General features: G+C 36.8%; 1 protein-coding gene across 2 annotated transcripts in view; it reads right to left on the bottom strand.

Moving 5' to 3' along the window:
* The window catches only part of LOC125242531 (tachykinin-like peptides receptor 99D), a 317,790-nt gene that overhangs the window by 41,012 nt on the left and 257,308 nt on the right, over positions 1 to 19,470 (bottom strand). For both annotated transcript variants that reach the window (XM_048151284.1, XM_048151285.1), the window contains exons 2-3: positions 10,095 to 10,147; positions 8,798 to 8,915 (exon numbers count right to left, since the gene is read on the bottom strand). In XM_048151284.1, the coding sequence (XP_048007241.1) occupies positions 8,798 to 8,905 (108 nt within the window). In that variant the 5' untranslated portion in view covers positions 8,906 to 8,915; positions 10,095 to 10,147. The remainder of the gene's footprint in view (positions 1 to 8,797; positions 8,916 to 10,094; positions 10,148 to 19,470) is intronic.

Genomic DNA, 19,470 nt, shown 5'->3' with positions numbered 1-19,470 from the left:
ACAGTAGTTATGTTTTAACATATTTTTTATTTAATAAGTCAAAGAGAAATATATAAAGTGAATGAATTGACAGTAACGTCACTCCTCAGTATTTCACAGTAATTCCATATTAGCAAATCGTTTTGACAGTTCTTAGAAAGAAGCTGTTTGACTAAGTAGGAAACTAGCCTAAGTTTGCATCTACACATTTACTATAACAAATATATACGTTCGGTCCAATATTCGTGTGTGGGAAAAGGTTTTCTCGATTTGTGGATTTTTGCCGGATTTTTTTTGATTCCATACAAACTTTTGATCGTTGATAGAAATGGGATCGTTTGGCATCAACATTTTTTTGTGAAAAGTGACTTTTTTTTCTCACAGCCTGTATGTTTTTTCCAGAATATGTAAACGACAATCTTCATCAATTTGAAATGTCTCCTAAGACCATTTTCGCGTAGCAGCATGGGATCTGGTAGCTACCCTCACTGACCCGCTTTCAAAATATACCCTGTATATCTTTTTAAAGCCAATATTGTCGAAAATTTGTTTTATTTTTACACATTCAGACAGAAAATAAATTTTTAAGTTATTTGGCGGTGTTAGAATGGTATAACAATACAATGTAACAAAATCAAGCCAACATATTTTTTTAATTTTGACACTGTTGCTTTTCGATTTTAACTGTCAAACTTATACGACTGACAGATCATTAAATAAGGCTTTTTTAGAAGTATCACTTAGAGTGGTCGCTCCTTCAGAAACTAAAAAAAATTTTTTTTGAAATGTTGACTTACGTGCTTTTTACAGAAATATTATAGTTGGAGACTCCATTTTCTTCCAGGTTATAAGTACTATTTAGTGAACCAAAATATAAAAAAGATTGTATGATAAAGTTAAATAATTTTAGAGAAAAGTCATATTTCATGAATTTGTTTTTTTATTTCTGATAGCTGAACCACTGGGAATTTTTCAACAAAATTTTGCACAATCGTACTACTAAGTGTAAGTAACTATAGAAAAAAAAAGCAGCTCCTAATCATAAAGGGCATTTTTTCTTCCCTTATCCTGCTACGGCCTTTACAGGTACGAGTAAATAGCTTAGTTAAACACTTCCAAGTATGGGCTTATGAAGTTGGTGCACTAGCTTGAAAGCAGACATTTTGGTGAAAAGTGACGAGTAATTTCATGTTACTCAGCAAAGCTTCGTGGCCTAAACATGGTACTCGACTGAAAAGCTTTGTATTATATCCCGATTGTATAAAATACTATTTCATTTTGTTATTGAATACATAAAAATATTATAATGTATTTCAAGACTGTTTTTTTGACTTCAAAACACGAATATTCTAATTTTTATTTTAATAGAGCGCGTCAAACTGTAGAGAACCGTCGAGAGCACTTTATTCATCATCAAACAGTGTTAAGTACTACGAACTCGAGTATTGTCGATTTGTCAATTTTCTTGCTGCGGCATAAGTGGTACTTCTTATTATGAGTTAAATTTTCTATACAGCTTTTGTAAAAATTTAATTTAGAATTTGTATTATTAATGAGTGCTGTGGCGTTAAGTTGATAAGGTGGCTTGCTTTATTTTGAATGTTAGTTTAGCTACCATTTTCCCACACACTGTGTCACTTTCCATCCCTTCAACTATCTCCACTTAAAAAATCACGTCAATTCGTCGCTCCGTTTTGCCGTGAAAGACGGACAAAAAAAAAAAGACACACACACTTTCCCATTTATAATATTAGTATGGATTGCGTAGTTCCTATAATAAATATTTTAGTACGCATTTACCTAATCTCTGATTATTTAGCTACGGCTACCTTAATCAAACGTCGTATTAGTATGCCCGCCTGCCTTTTTATCACAGCATTATAATTACTGATTGATTCAGGAAGGTACGGGTTCAGTGCAAACTAAATATTGTACAGTATAATAAATAGATTACACATATACTGACGATTTATGGTGTAATGTCCGCGAAACATCGCAATCAGTGTCTAAACAGACCTATGCGAGGCCGACATACTTTGCCAAATAGCTGACAAGGGAAGCTTGTAAACGATTGCGACGTTTCGGTTGTACAGTCTGACCGCGCTTCTTAAACAGAGGCGACTGAGTTGGCTGGAGCATGTGCACAGAATGGAACCCTCCCTTTTACCACACCGTGTTCTTCTAGGCGCAGTCATAAATTAAATATAACAAGATCATACCATCCCATACATTAAAATACGACCGCCTAAGACCGCGCTTACACTCCACCACACATAGATGGCGCCACAAAAAAAAATGCCTTGTAGCTTTCGATATACTTGTAGATGGCGTTAAGTGTCACTTTTGACATAGATTTAAGGCTCGGAATTGACACTTAATGCCAATCTACAAATAATCGGTGGCAAAAGGCATTTTTTTGTGGCGCCATCTATGTGTGGTGGAGTGTAAGCGCGTTCGTATTAGGCGGTTGCATTTTAATGTATGAGATGGTATGATCTTGTTATATTTAATTTATGGCGCAGTAGCGTATGCCAAAAGAGACGTTAATTAGGACTTTGAGAGGCCATTGTTTCGCTTCAAAGACTGCACTAAGAGGGACATGTCAGCCTTTTAGATCGACTACTGAAATTAGGATCGCGAGAACTTTCGTTAATTACTTGAAGACACTTTACACCTCTAAATCATTGTTAGTATTATATATGACATCGGGCATGTACTATATTTTTTAAATGACTATTCCCGATTTTGTCATGTGGTTGAATTCTAGTCTATGAGAACAGAGTCGCTTCTGGACATGCCTATATAAATTATGAAATCTTTTTTTATTTATTTATTTATTGAAAAAAGAAAAACCTTAAAGTTTAAAGTTACAAATAATCGCCAAACTGTATAACAGTTTGTTGGCGGTGCGCTCTTGTACATGTATCTATTATATTTTACTATAAGTATTATGCTATAGTATAAGTAAACACAATACAATAGGTTAACGGATATAAATAAAAACAGGTTGTATAACTTGGTACTTAAAATTGGTCTTGGTACTGATTCCAATAATTATGCTGTGTTAAGGAGAAATAAACCCCCGCGATCAATCTTGACTTACTTACATAAGTGCGTAGCAGTAGCCTCCATACATACAATGTACATCTCAATCAATCTCATCAATGTACAACATCTCTTATATGTATAACAATTCTTAGCCTTTAAGAACAATCACTGTACAATTATGTTTTTATTAATAAATTATTTGTATTTGTATTTGTAATGTATGTATGAATACATTGTATGGATGTTAAACATAAATATGACACAGGATACACAGTACAAAGTCGAACATCCCTTTAAGGGATTTCTTCCAGCTAACCTTTAAGTAGGCGATCTTTGACAATGTGACTAGTGTCTTACCGAGGATAAAGGTCATCTATCAGAATCGAGCCGCATTTGTTTGGGTCAATCAACTATTTATTGTTGTTATCCTGTCCAATTAACCAGGAGATAAACTGTAGCATTTTGTAGAAAATTTGATGTGCCTTGTTGTATAAGCATGGTTACTTGGTTAGTGGATGTCTTATGGCACGTACGTCAATTACAGAACCTAATTATTACTAATAAGAGCCCGTATTGTCCCACTGTTGGGCAAAGGCCTCCCTCAAATTCCTATCCCCTGAAGTCTCCCACCAGTCCTCGTCAAAGGCGTCAAGCTCGTCACGCCATCTCTGGCGAGGTCTACCGCGACGCCTTACAATTTGTGGTACCAAACGTGTGGCTATCTTGGCCCACAGGGCATCCGGCAGACGTGTCCCACCCGCCGTGAACCTAATAACTATCATAAAAATGCTAGTTCCGATGGAAAACCTAAAAAAACTAAGATTTTAAAAATTATAAGTGATGTAGTAGTCCGTAGCACCATACACAACGCAAAGATAGTGCGTGTGTTAAATATTCGCCAGTCAGTGCGTATCTCAAAACTGACTGGTGATCAATGTTATATGGTACCTAATAAATGAAAAAAAAAAAGCGTTGGGAAGCCCCATCCTGATCTAGAGTAAGTCATTCTTTAGCCAGATCCATGTACAAATGTTTATCCAACCAAAAATAACTCGTTATAACTATGCTAATTCGCCTAAATCTGTTCAGAAGCTCCCCTCCGTATAATAATCCCATATGAATTCATATAATGCACATTTCACGTTTGTAATACTCGACGTGGAGTCACGAATCTTTTTTCTGACTCATACTTTTAAAAGGTCTTAAGTAGTATGGTTTAGCGCTTTTAACACGCCTTTTTGAAGGTACGCAGAAATATAATGTATAGGGAAAAGTGCAGAGAAATCCTTTTAAGATGTCGTATTACACCGAGATGAGGGTAGGTACGATCGTGACGTATATTTCCTCGTTAATAAAATGTTATTGACTACGAGTATTCAGTATCACATGATACTCTACTTATTTTATTTTATTTTATACTTAGTTAAGTTATTGTAAGAATTATCTTAAGGACATGTTTTTGTACGCCAAAAGGCAAAGCATAGTGATACCATATTTATAATTTTATCCACCACTGTATACTGCACCTATGTTTTACAAATAAACACTTTGAACTTGAACTTGAACTTGAACTCTTCTCACTTTACAAGTGTTACATTACATTAAAAGTTTAAGCACACGTTAACATACACACACATACAGTTACTTACACACTGTCAACATATAAAAAAATAACTTTAGCAGTCTCATATAGTAAATAACTAAGACGTCCTCATTACTCAACTAAATTACTTCAATCAATATACGACCTTATTGTTAGTGTACAAAGATCCTTAGTAACCAGTATGTAGGGCACGGACGGATATTAACATAACGGAAATATGAGGCACTAGACTGTAAAAATGTCAAATAATGCCATTCTTTAGCCTTAATTGTGCCGCTTCCGTCTTCGCTTAAATTGTTATTTCAGGTTTACTCACCTTGATTCTGCTTTTTTCTTCTTCTCTTACCATCTGACCATCTAGCTTAGCACAACTTGCCTTGTCGCGCTCGAGTCCATACTTGAAGTAGAGCTTGATGTATAGACTCGCGCGCGATAAGGTAAGTTGTGCTAAAGGATCTGGTATCGATTTGGCAGTACTCATAAAAATAATAATTACGCAGAAATGAAGACAGCTTAAGAGTAGAGTATAGGTACTCTACTCTCTTAACATTTTTAAACAAAATAGACAACTTTTATCACGCTTCTAGGACTTAAAATAAGTCGGACTTTTCAATGGCAATTACAGGGCGTAATAACGGTTCACAATACATACGAGTAAATACGCTCTCCATTCACAGAGGCAGAAAACTAAAAAGGCAGACAAAGGGGCAGTGATGTGGTTCATGTAGTCACAGATGGGAATAATTTTGTGGCTTGCTGCCGTGAAATTACCTTTTAAGATGTTTATCGTATGAACTCAGAACGCCTACGCAGTGCCGTGGATAGGGATTGCAATCCGGTCCGGCGGATCCGGTAATCCGGCCGGATCCGGTGCTTTTTTCATGCCACCGGATCCGGTGAAATTCGCCGGATCCGGTACCGGATCCGGTAATGTAACACGATATGTTAAAATAGTGCAAAAAAAATATTTTTACGGCAACATTTGAACGTCGCTCAAGAGGTGATTGCAATCCGGTCTGATTTCCAATCAAAAAATATTTTAGTACGTATGTTCTTTGCATTAGAAGGCCGTTTGGAAGTCAAATAATGTGCTCAAGCAACGCGTTACACTTTCCGTTTTGGAATCCATAGTTAAATCTGTGGGATTGTTTGTTGGGATTGGGATGCATAATGTGGAGTGGTGGAGAGTGACAAATAACCATGGTCTGATGTCGATCCTTCGCGTTTTCTGGCGGGCGTTTTCACTATCCGAAATCGAGACCTATGGAGTATATAGCAGCTAACCGTGACACAAAAAGGAACATGGATGGCACACTATTCAAAGAGGGGAACGAAATAACGCAACAATTGCTTTCGGCTGAAAACCGCAAAAAGCAAGTCGTGGCTCCGAGCGCCCTGGAAACTCATGGAAACGGTCCGTTGAGGATGGACTACGAGTGACCGGGTCGAGCTGGAGCGAGACCACGAGGGTAGCTGAAGATGAATGAAGAAGAGGAAAGCGTGGCGCGAGCTCGTGAAGGCCCTTTGCACTTCTGTGGTGACGTAGGACTTCAAGATCAACAACATGTTTTCAGCATAATAATTATGAGAAGTATGAGAGCATATTGGTACGAGAATAATAAAATTCAGAGCTTAAAAATGAACATTTTTAAAAGGTAACCAGTAAGATTGTTGATTCAGCAATAGCAAATAATACTTACTAAGGTCAATTACTCTTGTTGGCTTTAATTTAGTTACTGTAGTTTTTTTTAACCGATACTGGATATTTTTATACAGACTGAGAAAAGGTTAACGCTGACTTTTAATAGTTATGCTTACTTAATATGATTGTGATACTTTTTTTTGTTCTTCTTTTCATGTGAGTAAAGTTAACTGTAAAATAACACAATACAGGTTTTTTTTAAATACTGATCTCATAACGCATGTATGTTTGTAGATATGTTATAATGTCCGCTCTTTATCGTATCTTAAAAGCTCTATAGGTACCTATTACTGTAAAACGTTACACTAATAATAATTTTGTTATCCTATCAAAGTTTCAAAAGAACGAAATAATTTGATTTACGACTGATTATTATAGTAAAATTTACTTGTTAACTGGTAAACAAGTTGATTTCTAAGCCTGTAAACTGTTGGTTTATTAATCGTGATGCAAAATATCATCATACTTGTCATATTATGGTGAAAAAATGCAAAAAAGGCACTATTTGGGTACTTTTAGTCCTCAAGGCCAATCCGGCCGGATCCGGCCTGATCCGCCGGATTGGGGTCGAAATCCGGCCGGATCCGGCCGGATTGGGAATCAGACCGGATTGCAATCCCTAGCCGTGGAGAGCTGCGTCAGACTTTTTTATGATTAATGGTTGTCATCGAGTATGTACACGCCATTTTCAGCGAGTTGACAAAAACATGGCTATAAATTCTGATACTCACTCAAAATCAAATAAGTTTTTAATAATATTGTCCGAATAAAGTATTTCTCCCGGCTAGCTCAGTCATGAGGCTCTTAATATTAGGGTCATGGGTTCAGGCCCCACGTTGGGCGCCAATTTGCTACGAGTCAGCACAGGTAATGTTTATTATTACTAACTTGAATGAACTTGAATATATCATGTTCAAAATTCTAAATTAAATGTAAAATGTTAGAACCTGTGAATAATTAGAACAACGATCTAATCGCTTCTTTCAATTGAGCCTAGGTAAGCATATCCCCTTAATACAATTGAACTGGTGTTCAATTGACACTGAAAATAATAGGAAAGTCACCGTTTTCAACCGGTATTTTAGTGACAGTGAGACTCAAAAATCGGCCCCTTGAGGTAAAAGTAAACTGTCATTAAGGCTGAAAAAACTTGTAGAATTACCTAACTTGACTTTTGCTGCATCTAGAGTATGTACCCATGGATAAATTTGTTATCAAAGTATTTAGTATTATCTCCTGATAATGAGAATGACAAGCGAAAAATGATAGGGGTAGGAGCTGTGACGTTCAGTTTTTTGGATTGACTTGAAACGTCGAACGTATGATGGTTCGAGTCAATAGCTATTATACTACATACATACATACAATCACGCCTGTATCCCATAAAGGGGTAGGCAGAGCACACGAAACTACTAAAGCTTCAGTGCCACTCTTGGCAAATAAGGGGTTGAAAGAAAACGAAACTGTGGCATTGCAGTGACAGGTTGCCAGCCTCTCGCCTACGCCACAATTTAACCCATATCCCATAGTCGCCTTCTACGACACCCACGGGAAGAAAGGGGGTGGTGAAATTCTTAACCAGTCACCACACAGGCCATACACAGGCCATAGGATTATACTAGTTGTGATTATAGTGTGCATCTTTAGGTAGGCATTTAAATAAATGTAAACGAAATCTACCCTCAAAAGACGAAGTAAATGAAAACATTACATGACCAAATAAGATGGTTAGACAGATCGATCAGTGATCCGCGTGGTTTTTCTATTTGGTTGATTAACAGAAAAACGTTGTTAACTACCCGGAAATGTACAAATTCGTTTTCATCACACCCGCACTTTAAATGTGCTATTGCACGCAGGAGGAGCGTGAGTTATAGAAAAATCGTTCTCTCAAGGGAATAATGAAATTTCTTGTACCGTACTTAACTTTTTTACATCTACACCGTGTTTTTTTGTTTTCCGTTAAATTCGACACGCAGTAAGGTCAGGAACCAACCTGTATATCGCTTTTTGTTAAATTCGAGAAATAATTTTTATGTTTCCATACATAATAAATGGATTAATTAGTGTGAGAGGACCTTAATCATAACATTAAAGTCATTGTCAAGTGTTTGACGGCACATGTCAAAACAAATAACATTAGGAAGTCGTAAGGGATGGCACACACGTGTTCAGTAATTAAATTACTTTTTGAAATAATTCGATAACCGTAAAAGTTAAGAGCCTGGTTTCTTAGAGAAATTGATTGTATTTGAACTAAATAATCGAGTGTGATGAAAAACATTGTGTGTAACTCGGGGAGTATGAATCTTACTTGAGTCTTTAAATCGCTCCGGCAAGCCGTCGCGAACTAACTTACTATCGTTAGTAATATTCAACTTCCTCCCCTTGTTGCACAATGTACAATGTACGTTCTTTTAAATACCTAAGAGTACAGAGTATAGTTTATAAGTTAAATGAAATACCTCTGTGCTGTTGCTGTCGTTAATGTAACGCTTGTTGACTTCATCGTAGATCGTGAAGTAGTAAGTAACGTTGGCGTAGTTATTGGTGGGGTACGTATCCGCCATCATCCTGTAGCACCTGCAACAAACGGAAAAAATATGATACGTTTTTCATATCTCTTCATTAACATCTGCTGTTATAGTACTAGAAGTTCGAAACGAATGGCGATAAAATAAAACGCAACCGAAGAGTGTTTGAAATCGACCCGAGCACACGAGTTATAAATTTCCTTTTCGCACGTGTATCGTACGACTTTTTTCAGTACAGATGGCCATCCGAAGTTTCGACCTGGCATATAATGAACCACTTCTCGCACTAGTGCGTAAAAAAACACCATCTGTACTGAAATAGTACATTTCGTTATAAGTGCGAGAAGTATGACATTCTCGCACGTGTGACGAACGACGTTTTTTAATACAGTTGCGAAAAAACACTACTACAACGAAATAAAACGATAAACAATCCGAACTCCCAATATTCGCATTGACATTGACGTACCTATCCTTGAAGCTTTTAAACTTGCGTTCATATTTTCGATTTTGCTATCCATCCAACACAATTTAGGTATTTATTTCATTGTGTGCCATAAAAACATAAACATTTACGATTTGAGACGATTGTTTAATAATATACCTACATTTTAATTCAATCGACCATTTATGCTCCGAAGTATTGCAAATAACATAAAATAATTATGACAAATCGCGTAACATATTAAGGTTTTTGAACGTGCTTGCATTAAGTTGGTAACATTGGTAAGACGCCATTTACTTTAAATGACAGACGACGCGTTTCGTTCCATTTCACGTTCTGTTTACACGACTCATTATGAGCCACTTTTTCAAAGTATAAACCATTTTATAAATTATGTTTAGTATGACTAAAAATAAACAATTACATATGAAATATCATTGTTTTAAACATTAATCACCTAATAGTATGTTTATAGTTTTATTCCGTCTTAGTAAAATAAACTAATATTAAAACAGCTCGGTATGTAGTCGTAAAATGGAACGCATACTTTTTACGCACTTGTGCGTAAAATACAACTTCTCGCACGCTAAACAGCCAAAAAACGGGCACTTTTTGAGCAACTGTATTAAAAAAGATTTTTTTCGCGATTTCGAGGGTGATTATAAAGTAAAAGTTTCTTATTAGGATTGGGGAGTTTAAGGTTTTCAATGGCTGATGATGATGATGTGATGATGATGTAACTAGTTGTACCTACATACATATATCAAATGGAAACCACGTTACCTGTGAGATACGCCAGTGTCAGGCCCCACTCGCCTGGCATTCTCGGTCTAGATCTGGCGACAAAAGTATTCTATTAGTGTTGAAACAAAACTTAGAGTAATCATGTGCAATTATTACCTTATACACTATGTTTTTATTGAATTCCGTTAACTTTAAGGGGAGGTTCTTTAGGACAAATGCAATAAATTTCTCTGAGAAATTAGCGTCCTAACTCTTACGGTTATCAAATTATTAAAAAAAATATAATTAGGTACTGAACACATGTGTGGCATCCCTTATCAATTCCTAATGTTATTTGTTTTGACATGTGGCGTCAAACATTTCACATAGTCTTTAATGTTATGATCAAGGCCCTCTCACACTAATTTATTTATTTATTAAGTATGGAAACGAAAAATTTTCTTTTTCGAATTTAAAAACGACACACAGGGTGGTTCCTGATGATGAACCTATTGCTTGTCGAAATTAACAGAAAACAAAAAAAAATCGATTGAATTAAGTTTCTGAACAAAACTTATGATATCAAACACGCTTATTTATACACCCACTAACCACATTAAACGTGTTAATGGAAGTAACTTGAGTCGATAATGAAATTGGCGGGCGTGTCATCGTTTCCTGGCCGCTAAATATTGTCAATGAGATTAAGGTAGCTTTACACGGGACGATTTTAGGAGCATTTTTAGAATTTGGGACACAAAATTGTTTAAAAAATCGTCGTTTTCCACGTTCTACCTCTAAATGTAGATTATCGCTTAATAGTTTATGTAATTAACATAAAAAAATATATTATTGTTTCATGCTTAATTTTCTTGTCGTCACAAAAACGAGATTAAGTATACCAAAGAAAACCGGCCAAGAGCGTGTCGGGCCACGCTCAGTGTAGGGTTTCCCGTCTGTCACAAAATGTGTTTTCACTTAAATTCCATTAATCAAGACAATTCTACTACGATAAATGTTCGACTTAACATGAGGACACACCTGCCCCGACCCCGCGTTGTATAGGATATGAGCGTTCCACGTACAGCGACATCTATCGGCAAATGAAGTAAACTACTGCGCGAGAGGTTAGTACGGAAGATGATTTTTATTAGATCATTATTTATTGCGTGAACCGATTTTCACTATTTCTGCTTTATTTGAAAACATGTAATTTAATTGTGATTTTGTAGTAATCACAGGCATAATAAACACCTACTTATACGGTTAAATTACAAATTTAGTTCAGAAATTATTTTGTATTTTTTTTTTCAAAAACTGTTCAACTTATCAAGTTCAAAATATTTTTCCTAGAAAGTTTGTATAAAGTTCTACTTTTGTGATTTTTTTCACATTTTTTAAACTTATGGTTCAAAAATTACAAAATATCTAAAAATGATTTTAGTAAACCCTATTTAATAAATACCTATCCAAAAATATATCATACATTAGGGTTGGAATAAAAAAAATCACTCCCCACTTTATGTGTAGCGGGTGTAACCCAATAAAACATTTTTTTCTACTTTTTATTTTACCACTTTGTCGGCGTGATTGATATACATATTGGTATCAAATTTCAGCTTTCTAGTGCTAACGGTCACTTAGATTATCCGCGGACGGACGGACGGACGGACAGACATGGCGAAACTATTAAGGATTCCTATTTGACTACGGAACCGTAAAACAGTGACAGTACCCACCGGTGGCCGAGCCGGGAAAAATAATTCATATATTATTTTGATTCGTAAATAAAAATTAATGTACAAAGTTTTAAAATGAAGTACTTAGGTAAAAGGATATGATGATTAAATCACCTGGTAAAATAGTGTTTTATGCAACTGGCGTTTAAGTGAGGTCAAAAAAGACGAGTGGCTAAGTAACAATTTGAGACGAAGCCGAAAATTGTTAATAAAGACGCCACGAGTATTTTTTGACTCAGTTAAACACCGTTGCATACAATACTTTTTCTACGACCATGCACTTAGTTTTTAATAGTTTTCTAGAATAACTTTCGTGAAATTCGCAATGTTTCCTGTATTTTCACTTGTCGGCCTGCCCTCTGTCACTCAACCTGTAGCTCGCGCCGCCGCCAGCCCCCGGCGCCCTGCGCACCCGCGCTACATCCTTTAAAGGCTTCCTAACAATGGTTTAAGAGCTATATCGTATGCGTGGGTGCGCGGGGCGCCGGGCGGGGGCGGGCATCTTTTATGTAGGGTTTTAACGATCTATGCACGACACTGTAAATGACGAATAACAACATGGGAGTAGAAGAATGTCTATTACCTATTCAAAATAAAATACGAGATTTTCCTTCACTGTGACTCAGGCTTACGCAGAAAACGGTTCAATAGTTAGCAAATGTTGACCCAGCACCTCTGCGGTGGCATTTCGGCCTAAAATAATTGTGCCATATAGTAATCCTGTCCTAAATGTATTGTGCTCTTTAAATTTTACTGTTGTGACTAAACATGAAATAGTTTAGCTTATCATTACTAAATAGGCTTCATTACGCGACTCGGCGACGGAAATGAGCGAGTATAGGTATAACATGCATGCATGCTATTTTTCACTGACCTAGTTATTCATGCCGTAAAATAGATACTGTAATTCTAAATAAAAATGTAAAATTTTTCATACGGGCCCAATTATATAAAAACAATGTTTATTTTTGATATTTGGTGAAAAAAAATACCAGCAACACTACTTCACTGGGAAACTGTTAACATCACAACGTTTCCGTACTATCAAGGGCCCGTTTCTCGAAAGGACAATCCTTGTATTACAAGTGCGCGAACTGTCAAATCGTATGGGTTGTTATGGAATCACACTTATAATACAAGACTTGTACCTTTCGAGAAACGGGCCACAAGTCTAAGAGGTGTAACGGAAACTTTATAGGTAAATTATGTACCGACTTAAGAAATAAATTTAATAAATAATAGTCTCAATTCGTTCTAAATGCAATAACTATTTATAGCGGATTAGGATTAGGATCCTGGGCTATTTTGACTTAAGTTGTACGTATTTCTAAGAAGAGGATTAACTGATTGAAGCTCGTAAAGTTTTATGGATAAGGCCCGAATCTAGTTTCAGCTATGTAGTCTTGAGTGACGCCTATTAAGTCGTAATGACGTCATAATTCCCTAATTAATGAATTTCTAGCACCGCACTATTCGCACTCTCATAATTCATATTTTACTAACAGTTAACACAGACTAATAATTTGTTTACCTCAATAAATCAATTACTTAGTAGTATTTTTGAAAGCGTAAACACACTACGCGAATATTTCAATGCCAAGCTAATGAACTTGTTAGTTTAGTAACAGTTTATTTTTAGATTTTACTTGTAAAAATGTGCGTATGGTGAGAAAAGTTACGTGTATCAGTGTCTAGTCTACGTAAGTTTTAAGGGGTAAATGGATCTGTTCGGTACCTAATTAAAATTATTTTACACGATCGATGAAATAAATTCTCAATTCGTTCAAAGGTTGACTAGAAGAGATCCCTTATAGGGATAAGTTCGCCTTTGTACACCATAACTATACTGTATTTCTATGTCCTAACTTGTCTTATGTACAATAAAGTGTTTACATATATACATATACATACATAAATACTATTAAAAAATCGGCATATATGACCTCATGTAATGAAGAGACTGGACAGATTACGGTGAAAAAATACTCACGCACTTTCGCTTAAAAGTATGTTTAAATGTGTATCTTCTATTAACCATTTTTAACCCTCGTCGCAAAATCGACGGAGTGTTATAAGTTTGACGTGTCTGTCTGTCTGTCTATTTGTCTGTCTGTCTGTCTGTCTGTATGTCTGTCTGTTTGTGTGTGTCTGTGGCATTGTAGCTCCCGAACCGATTTAGATTTAGTTTTTTTTAACACGCTTTTATTAGGTCGTCGTGTATGTAACTAACTATGTAATGGAATCTGCGGAGGCTAATTTAACCATCTTCCAAGGATCGTAGCGTAATGAAAATTGGCAGCTGTATGTAGTTCTGATGACAATACAATAATATGATACTGTTGAACTGATCTGATGATGGAGCCGGAAGATATGAACTGGAACTACATGATGGAACATCGTATCATAGCTGTTTTTGGGTTTCTTAGAAAAGTCTTGTAATGAACTTTGACTACGATTAGGTTTCAAGGTCTGATGATGGAGCCGGAAGATATGAACTGGAACTACATGATGGAACATCGTATCATAGCTGTTTTTCGGTTTCTTAGAAAAGTCTTGTAATAAACTTTGACTACGATTAGGTTTCAAGGTCTGATGATGGAGCCGGAAGATATGAACTGGAACTACATGATGGAACATCGCATCATAGCAGTTTTTGGGTTTCTTAGAAAAGTCTTGTAATGAACTTTGACTACGATTAGGTTTCAAGGTCTGATGATGAAGCTGTAAGATATGACCTGGAACTACATGATGGAACATCGTATCATAGCTGTTTTTGGGTTTCTTAGAAAAGTCTTGTAATAAACTTTGACTACGATTAGGTTTCAAGGTCTGATGATGAAGCTGGAAGATATGACCTGGAACTACATGATGGAACATCGTATCATAGCTGTTTTTGGGTTTCTTAGAAAAGTATTGTAATGAACTTTGACTACGATTAGGTTTCAAGGTCTGATGATGGAGCCGGAAGATATAAACTGGAACTACATGATGGAACTTCGTGTCATAGCTGTTTTCTGGTTTCTTATAAAAGTCTTATAATGAACTTTGACCACGACTAGGTTTCAAGGTCTGATAATGAAGCCCGAAGATTGGCACTGGCAGTCCATGATGGCATATCGTATCATAGTTGTGTTTGCGCTTGTGAGAAAGGCACGTAATGAACTTTGAACGTTACGTTTTCAACGTTATAACAAACCTATTATTGACCGAAGCGAAGCGAGGCCTAAGTTAGGTTAGGGTTTTCTTGCGACCCCTATGAGCGGAAAAAGGAAAGACCGAATAAGTATCTAAACTAAGTCAGGTAAGGGTCTTTTTTGTGACCCTTAAATATGTAGCCCAGGTCGCGGGTTAGCGTCCACATGCTTACAAAAGAAAAATTGATAACAAAAGCAAAATTGGGGGCGGGGGCGAAGCCCCCCGCAAAAAAGTAAGATCAACGTAGTGTGTAAAATAAGTTGGGCTAGGGTTTTTTTGTGACCCTTAAGAGCAAAAGTAAGAGGGGCTCGGGGGGCGAAGCCCCCCGCATAAAAGAAAGATCAATGTAATATTTAAAATAAGTTGGGTAAGGGTTTTCTTGTGACCCTTACGAGCAAATAAAGGGGGGCTCGGGGGGCGAAGCCCCCCGCAAAAAAAAGAATAAACAAAGTATGTAAAATAAGTTGGGTTAGGGTTTTCTTGTGACCCTTAAGAGCAAAACTAAAGGGGGTTCGGGGGGCGAAGACCCCGCATAAAAGAAAGATCAACGTAGTATTTAAAATAAGTTCGGTTAGTTAGGGTTTTCTTGTGACCCTTAAGAGCAAAGAAAGAGGGCCTCGGGCGAAGCCCCCGGCATAAAAGGAAGATCAATGTAATTGCCAGGGTTTTCTTGTGACCCTTAAGAGCAAAAGTAAGGGGGGCTCGGGAGGCGAAGCTCCCCGCATAAAAGAAAGCTCAACGTAGTATGTAAAATAAGTTGGGTTAGGATTTTCTTGTGACCCTGAAGAACAAAACTAAGAAGGGTTCGGGGGCGAAGCGCCCGCAAAAAAAAATATCAACGTAGTATTCAAAATAAGTTGGTTTAGGGTTTTCTTGTGACCCTCAAGAGTAAATAAACAAAAGGGGGGCTCGGGGGGCGAAGCCCCCCGCATAAAAGTAAGATCAACGTAGTATTTAAAACAAGTTGGGTTAGGGTTTTCTTGTGACCCTTAAGTGCAAAAGTAAGGGGGGGCTCGGGGGGCGAAGCCCCCGCATAAAAGAAAGATCAACGTAATATTTAAAATAAGTTGGGTTAGGGTTTTCTTGTGACCTTTAAGATCAAAGAAAGGGGGGCTCGGGCGGCGAAGCCCCCCGCATAAAAGAAAGATCAATGTAATATTATAATAAGTTGGGTTAGGGCTTGTGACCCTTAAGAGCAAAAGTAAGGGGGGCTCGGGGGGCCAAGCCCCCCGCATAAAAAAAGATCAACGTAATATTTAAAATAAATTAGGTTAGGTTTATTTTTAACAAGCAGAAACGCCTGCTAACGATTCTAAACATCCTCCTCCAATATCATCCTCATCCTTTTTCCTTTAATATAAAAATTATGTAGGTAAGGGTTTTCTTGTGACCCTTAAGTGCAAAAGTAAGGGGGGCTCGGGGAGCGAAGCCCCCCCGCATAAAAGAAAGATCAACGTAATATTTAAAATAAGTTGGGTTAGGGTTTTCTTGTGACCCTTAAGAGCAAAGAAAGGGAGGCTCGGGGGGCGAAGCCTCCCGCAAAAAAAGGATCATCGTAGTATGTAAAATAAGTTGGGTTAGGGTTTTCTTGTGACCCTTAAGAACAAAACTAAGGGGGTTCGGGGGCGAATCCCCCCGGCAAAAAAAAAATATCAACGTAGTATTCAAAATAAGTTGGTTTAGGGTTTTCTTGTGACCCTCAAGAGTAAATAAACAAAAGGGGGCTCGGGGGGCGAAGCCCCCCGCATAAAAGAAAAAACAACGTAGTATTTAAAATAAGTTGGGTTAGGGTTTTCTTGTGACCCTTAAGTGCAAAAGTAAGGGGGACTCGGGGGACGAAGCCCCCCGCATAAAAGAAAGATCAACGTAATATTTAAAATAAGTTGGGTTAGGGTTTTCTTGTGACCTTTAAGAGCAAAGAAAGGGGGGCTCGGGCGGCGAAGCCCCCCGCATAAAAGAAAGATCAATGTAATATTATAATAAGTTGGGTTAGGGCTTGTGACCCTTAAGAGCAAAAGTGAGGGGGGCTCGGGGGGCCAAGCCCCCCGCATAAAAAAAGATCAACGTAATATTTAAAATAAGTTGGGTTAGGGTTTTCTTGTGACTCTTAAGAGCAAAGAAAGGGGGGCTCGGGGGGCGAAGCCCCCCGCATAAAAGAAAGATCAATGTAATATTTAAAATAAGTTGGGTTAAGGCTTTCTTGTGACCCTTAAGAGCAAAAGTAAGGAGGGCAAAAGTAAGGGCTTTATCAACGAAAAATTTCACGCCACGCCACTGCTAAGCACGTCGCGAAGGTCTACAGATCCCAGAGCCACTATTAGTCTTTTAGTTGCTTAGCAAACTGTCGCGTCCACGTTCCATATCCAGGTTCAACCCCACGCAAATATACTAGAGAGCGACTGAGAAAATTCAACCTTTTGTCTCTTTCCTACTCTGTAAGATGAAATCCTTAAGTTCTGTATTACATTAATCTTCAAATTAGCGCAGCACTATGAAAAAATTTTTAAATGAATGACTTTATTGCGATAAACTTGGTACCTATACATCAGGTGGTATTAATTCTTATTAAGTAGCAATACGTGTTAAGCCACAAATGGCTTGCGAAATTCGCCTACTTGCAATAATATTTTTGTTTAAATTTTAAATATATTTCATTATTAACGACTAAAAAGTATAAAATAAATTTATAGTTTAAAAAACTCTAGAAAACACGCTTTTATAAATGCACGTAAAATTTATTTGTTTGAAAGTTGTTAGTCGGGGGTGTTCTTAGCCATGTTTCATGAAAATCGCTCCACTATGTCGCGGTCGGGGTTTTTATCAAAGTTTTAATTTTGTAGTTAGGTTATTAATGTACAAAATATTTGACATTAGTACTTTTGTTTAATTTTAGTAGTGTTTGGGACCTACGGTATTTTCTAGAATGTTAGATGTGTATTTTTTTTTCCTTCCAGTATTTACTGTTAGGGTAACTTTCTAGAATACTAGATAGGCACGACCTAAAAAATTCACGTGAGGCTCGATTTAGGCAGAGGGTACGTCTGAAGAATCCTCACAGGATTGGAATCCTAGGGCTACTTTATACATACACAATTATTAATGAAAATGTCTACGAGGAGTATAAATCCTGTATTCGGTAATAAGTTTTGGTTGCTAGTATTGTAGTTTAGACTCTAGGCAATAAAACGAATATTATATTTATATAAGGTGCTAACAAATTAGTCACGGATATTTTTACGGCTGATAGTACTCCGCTCCTGCAGTATATTTATGTATGAAACATCATAGGTTTTGTTATGTTTCTTTAGGGAAACAAATATGCTATGTTAAAACACGTTAATAAAATTATTAAATGAGACCTCTTAGACACTGTTAACGTTGAGAGACACTGTTAAACATCGACAGGCATTGCCTGCAATGCAATTACAATTGCAATGTAATTACATTACAGAGGATGGTTATTTAGAAAATAAATTAAAATAATTTTTTTTTGTTCAAAAAAAATCATGATTTTTTCAGTAATTTCTAGTGAAAGTTCATTGTTTTGATGTTAATTAACGTCCCTTAAAATATCCGTGACTAATTTGTTAAATATATAATGTGAATTTCAACACTTTATCTTCACAATCAGTGAAATGGTTTTCGTATAAATCGGGTGTGCGAAATAAAAAAAAATATAATTATTTTCGAATTAAACTATGGTCGCGAGACTCGCGAGGTCTACAGTTCACAGAGTCACTAATAGTGTTATTAATCTACGTAAAGTGTTATATTATAAGTACAGTAGATATGGAATTTTTATTCAATGAATTGAAAATGCAGTTACATTTACAATCACATACACGGGCTTATCGAATCAAAATTAATCCAAAATCACATGACGTGTTATTTATGGATCATCAAATGATACTGAAATAAATGAGAGCTGACAGTAAAAATGAGCACCAAATCTTGATCCCGAAGGATTTCCATCAGTATTAAAAAGAGAAAACGGCCAGATAATAATCTGATTGTAAAATCTGTCACTTACCATAAAATGATTATTGGAATGGGCTGAACGAGTCTGCCAGAAAGCAATTATCGAAAAATAAGTGAAATCCATTTCTCACATGCGCTTAAATTATTTTCGTGATAAGGGGATTAAAAGCTGTTTAATATTTTCGAATTCGGTTCGGTGTTGCACGAGGGTTGTTTACATGGCTGTTGACAAGGTATGTAACTCCGTATAGACAGATAAAGTCTACGAAAAAAAAAATGTAAGCCAGTCTGCGTTTCGATAGCCGTGCTGCGTCAACTATTGTCTCTTCGCGCGGCTAAGTCCGGCTGATTAGCCAAGGGTTCATGGCGTCTTGGTCACAACGCGGATAGTGCATAGTACGTGGTTCTTCTCTACAGCCCTGACCATCGGCAGTTCAGGCCCCGCCTTGAGGGCGGGACACTAGGTTAGATTTTATGTGTTTTTTTAAATTATTTTTCATTATTATTATATCTAATTATCTAGC

This window comes from Leguminivora glycinivorella, chromosome 3 (assembly GCF_023078275.1).
Source record: "Leguminivora glycinivorella isolate SPB_JAAS2020 chromosome 3, LegGlyc_1.1, whole genome shotgun sequence".
Taxonomy (NCBI): domain Eukaryota; kingdom Metazoa; phylum Arthropoda; class Insecta; order Lepidoptera; family Tortricidae; genus Leguminivora; species Leguminivora glycinivorella.
This window is presented reverse-complemented; position numbering and strand designations above follow the sequence as displayed.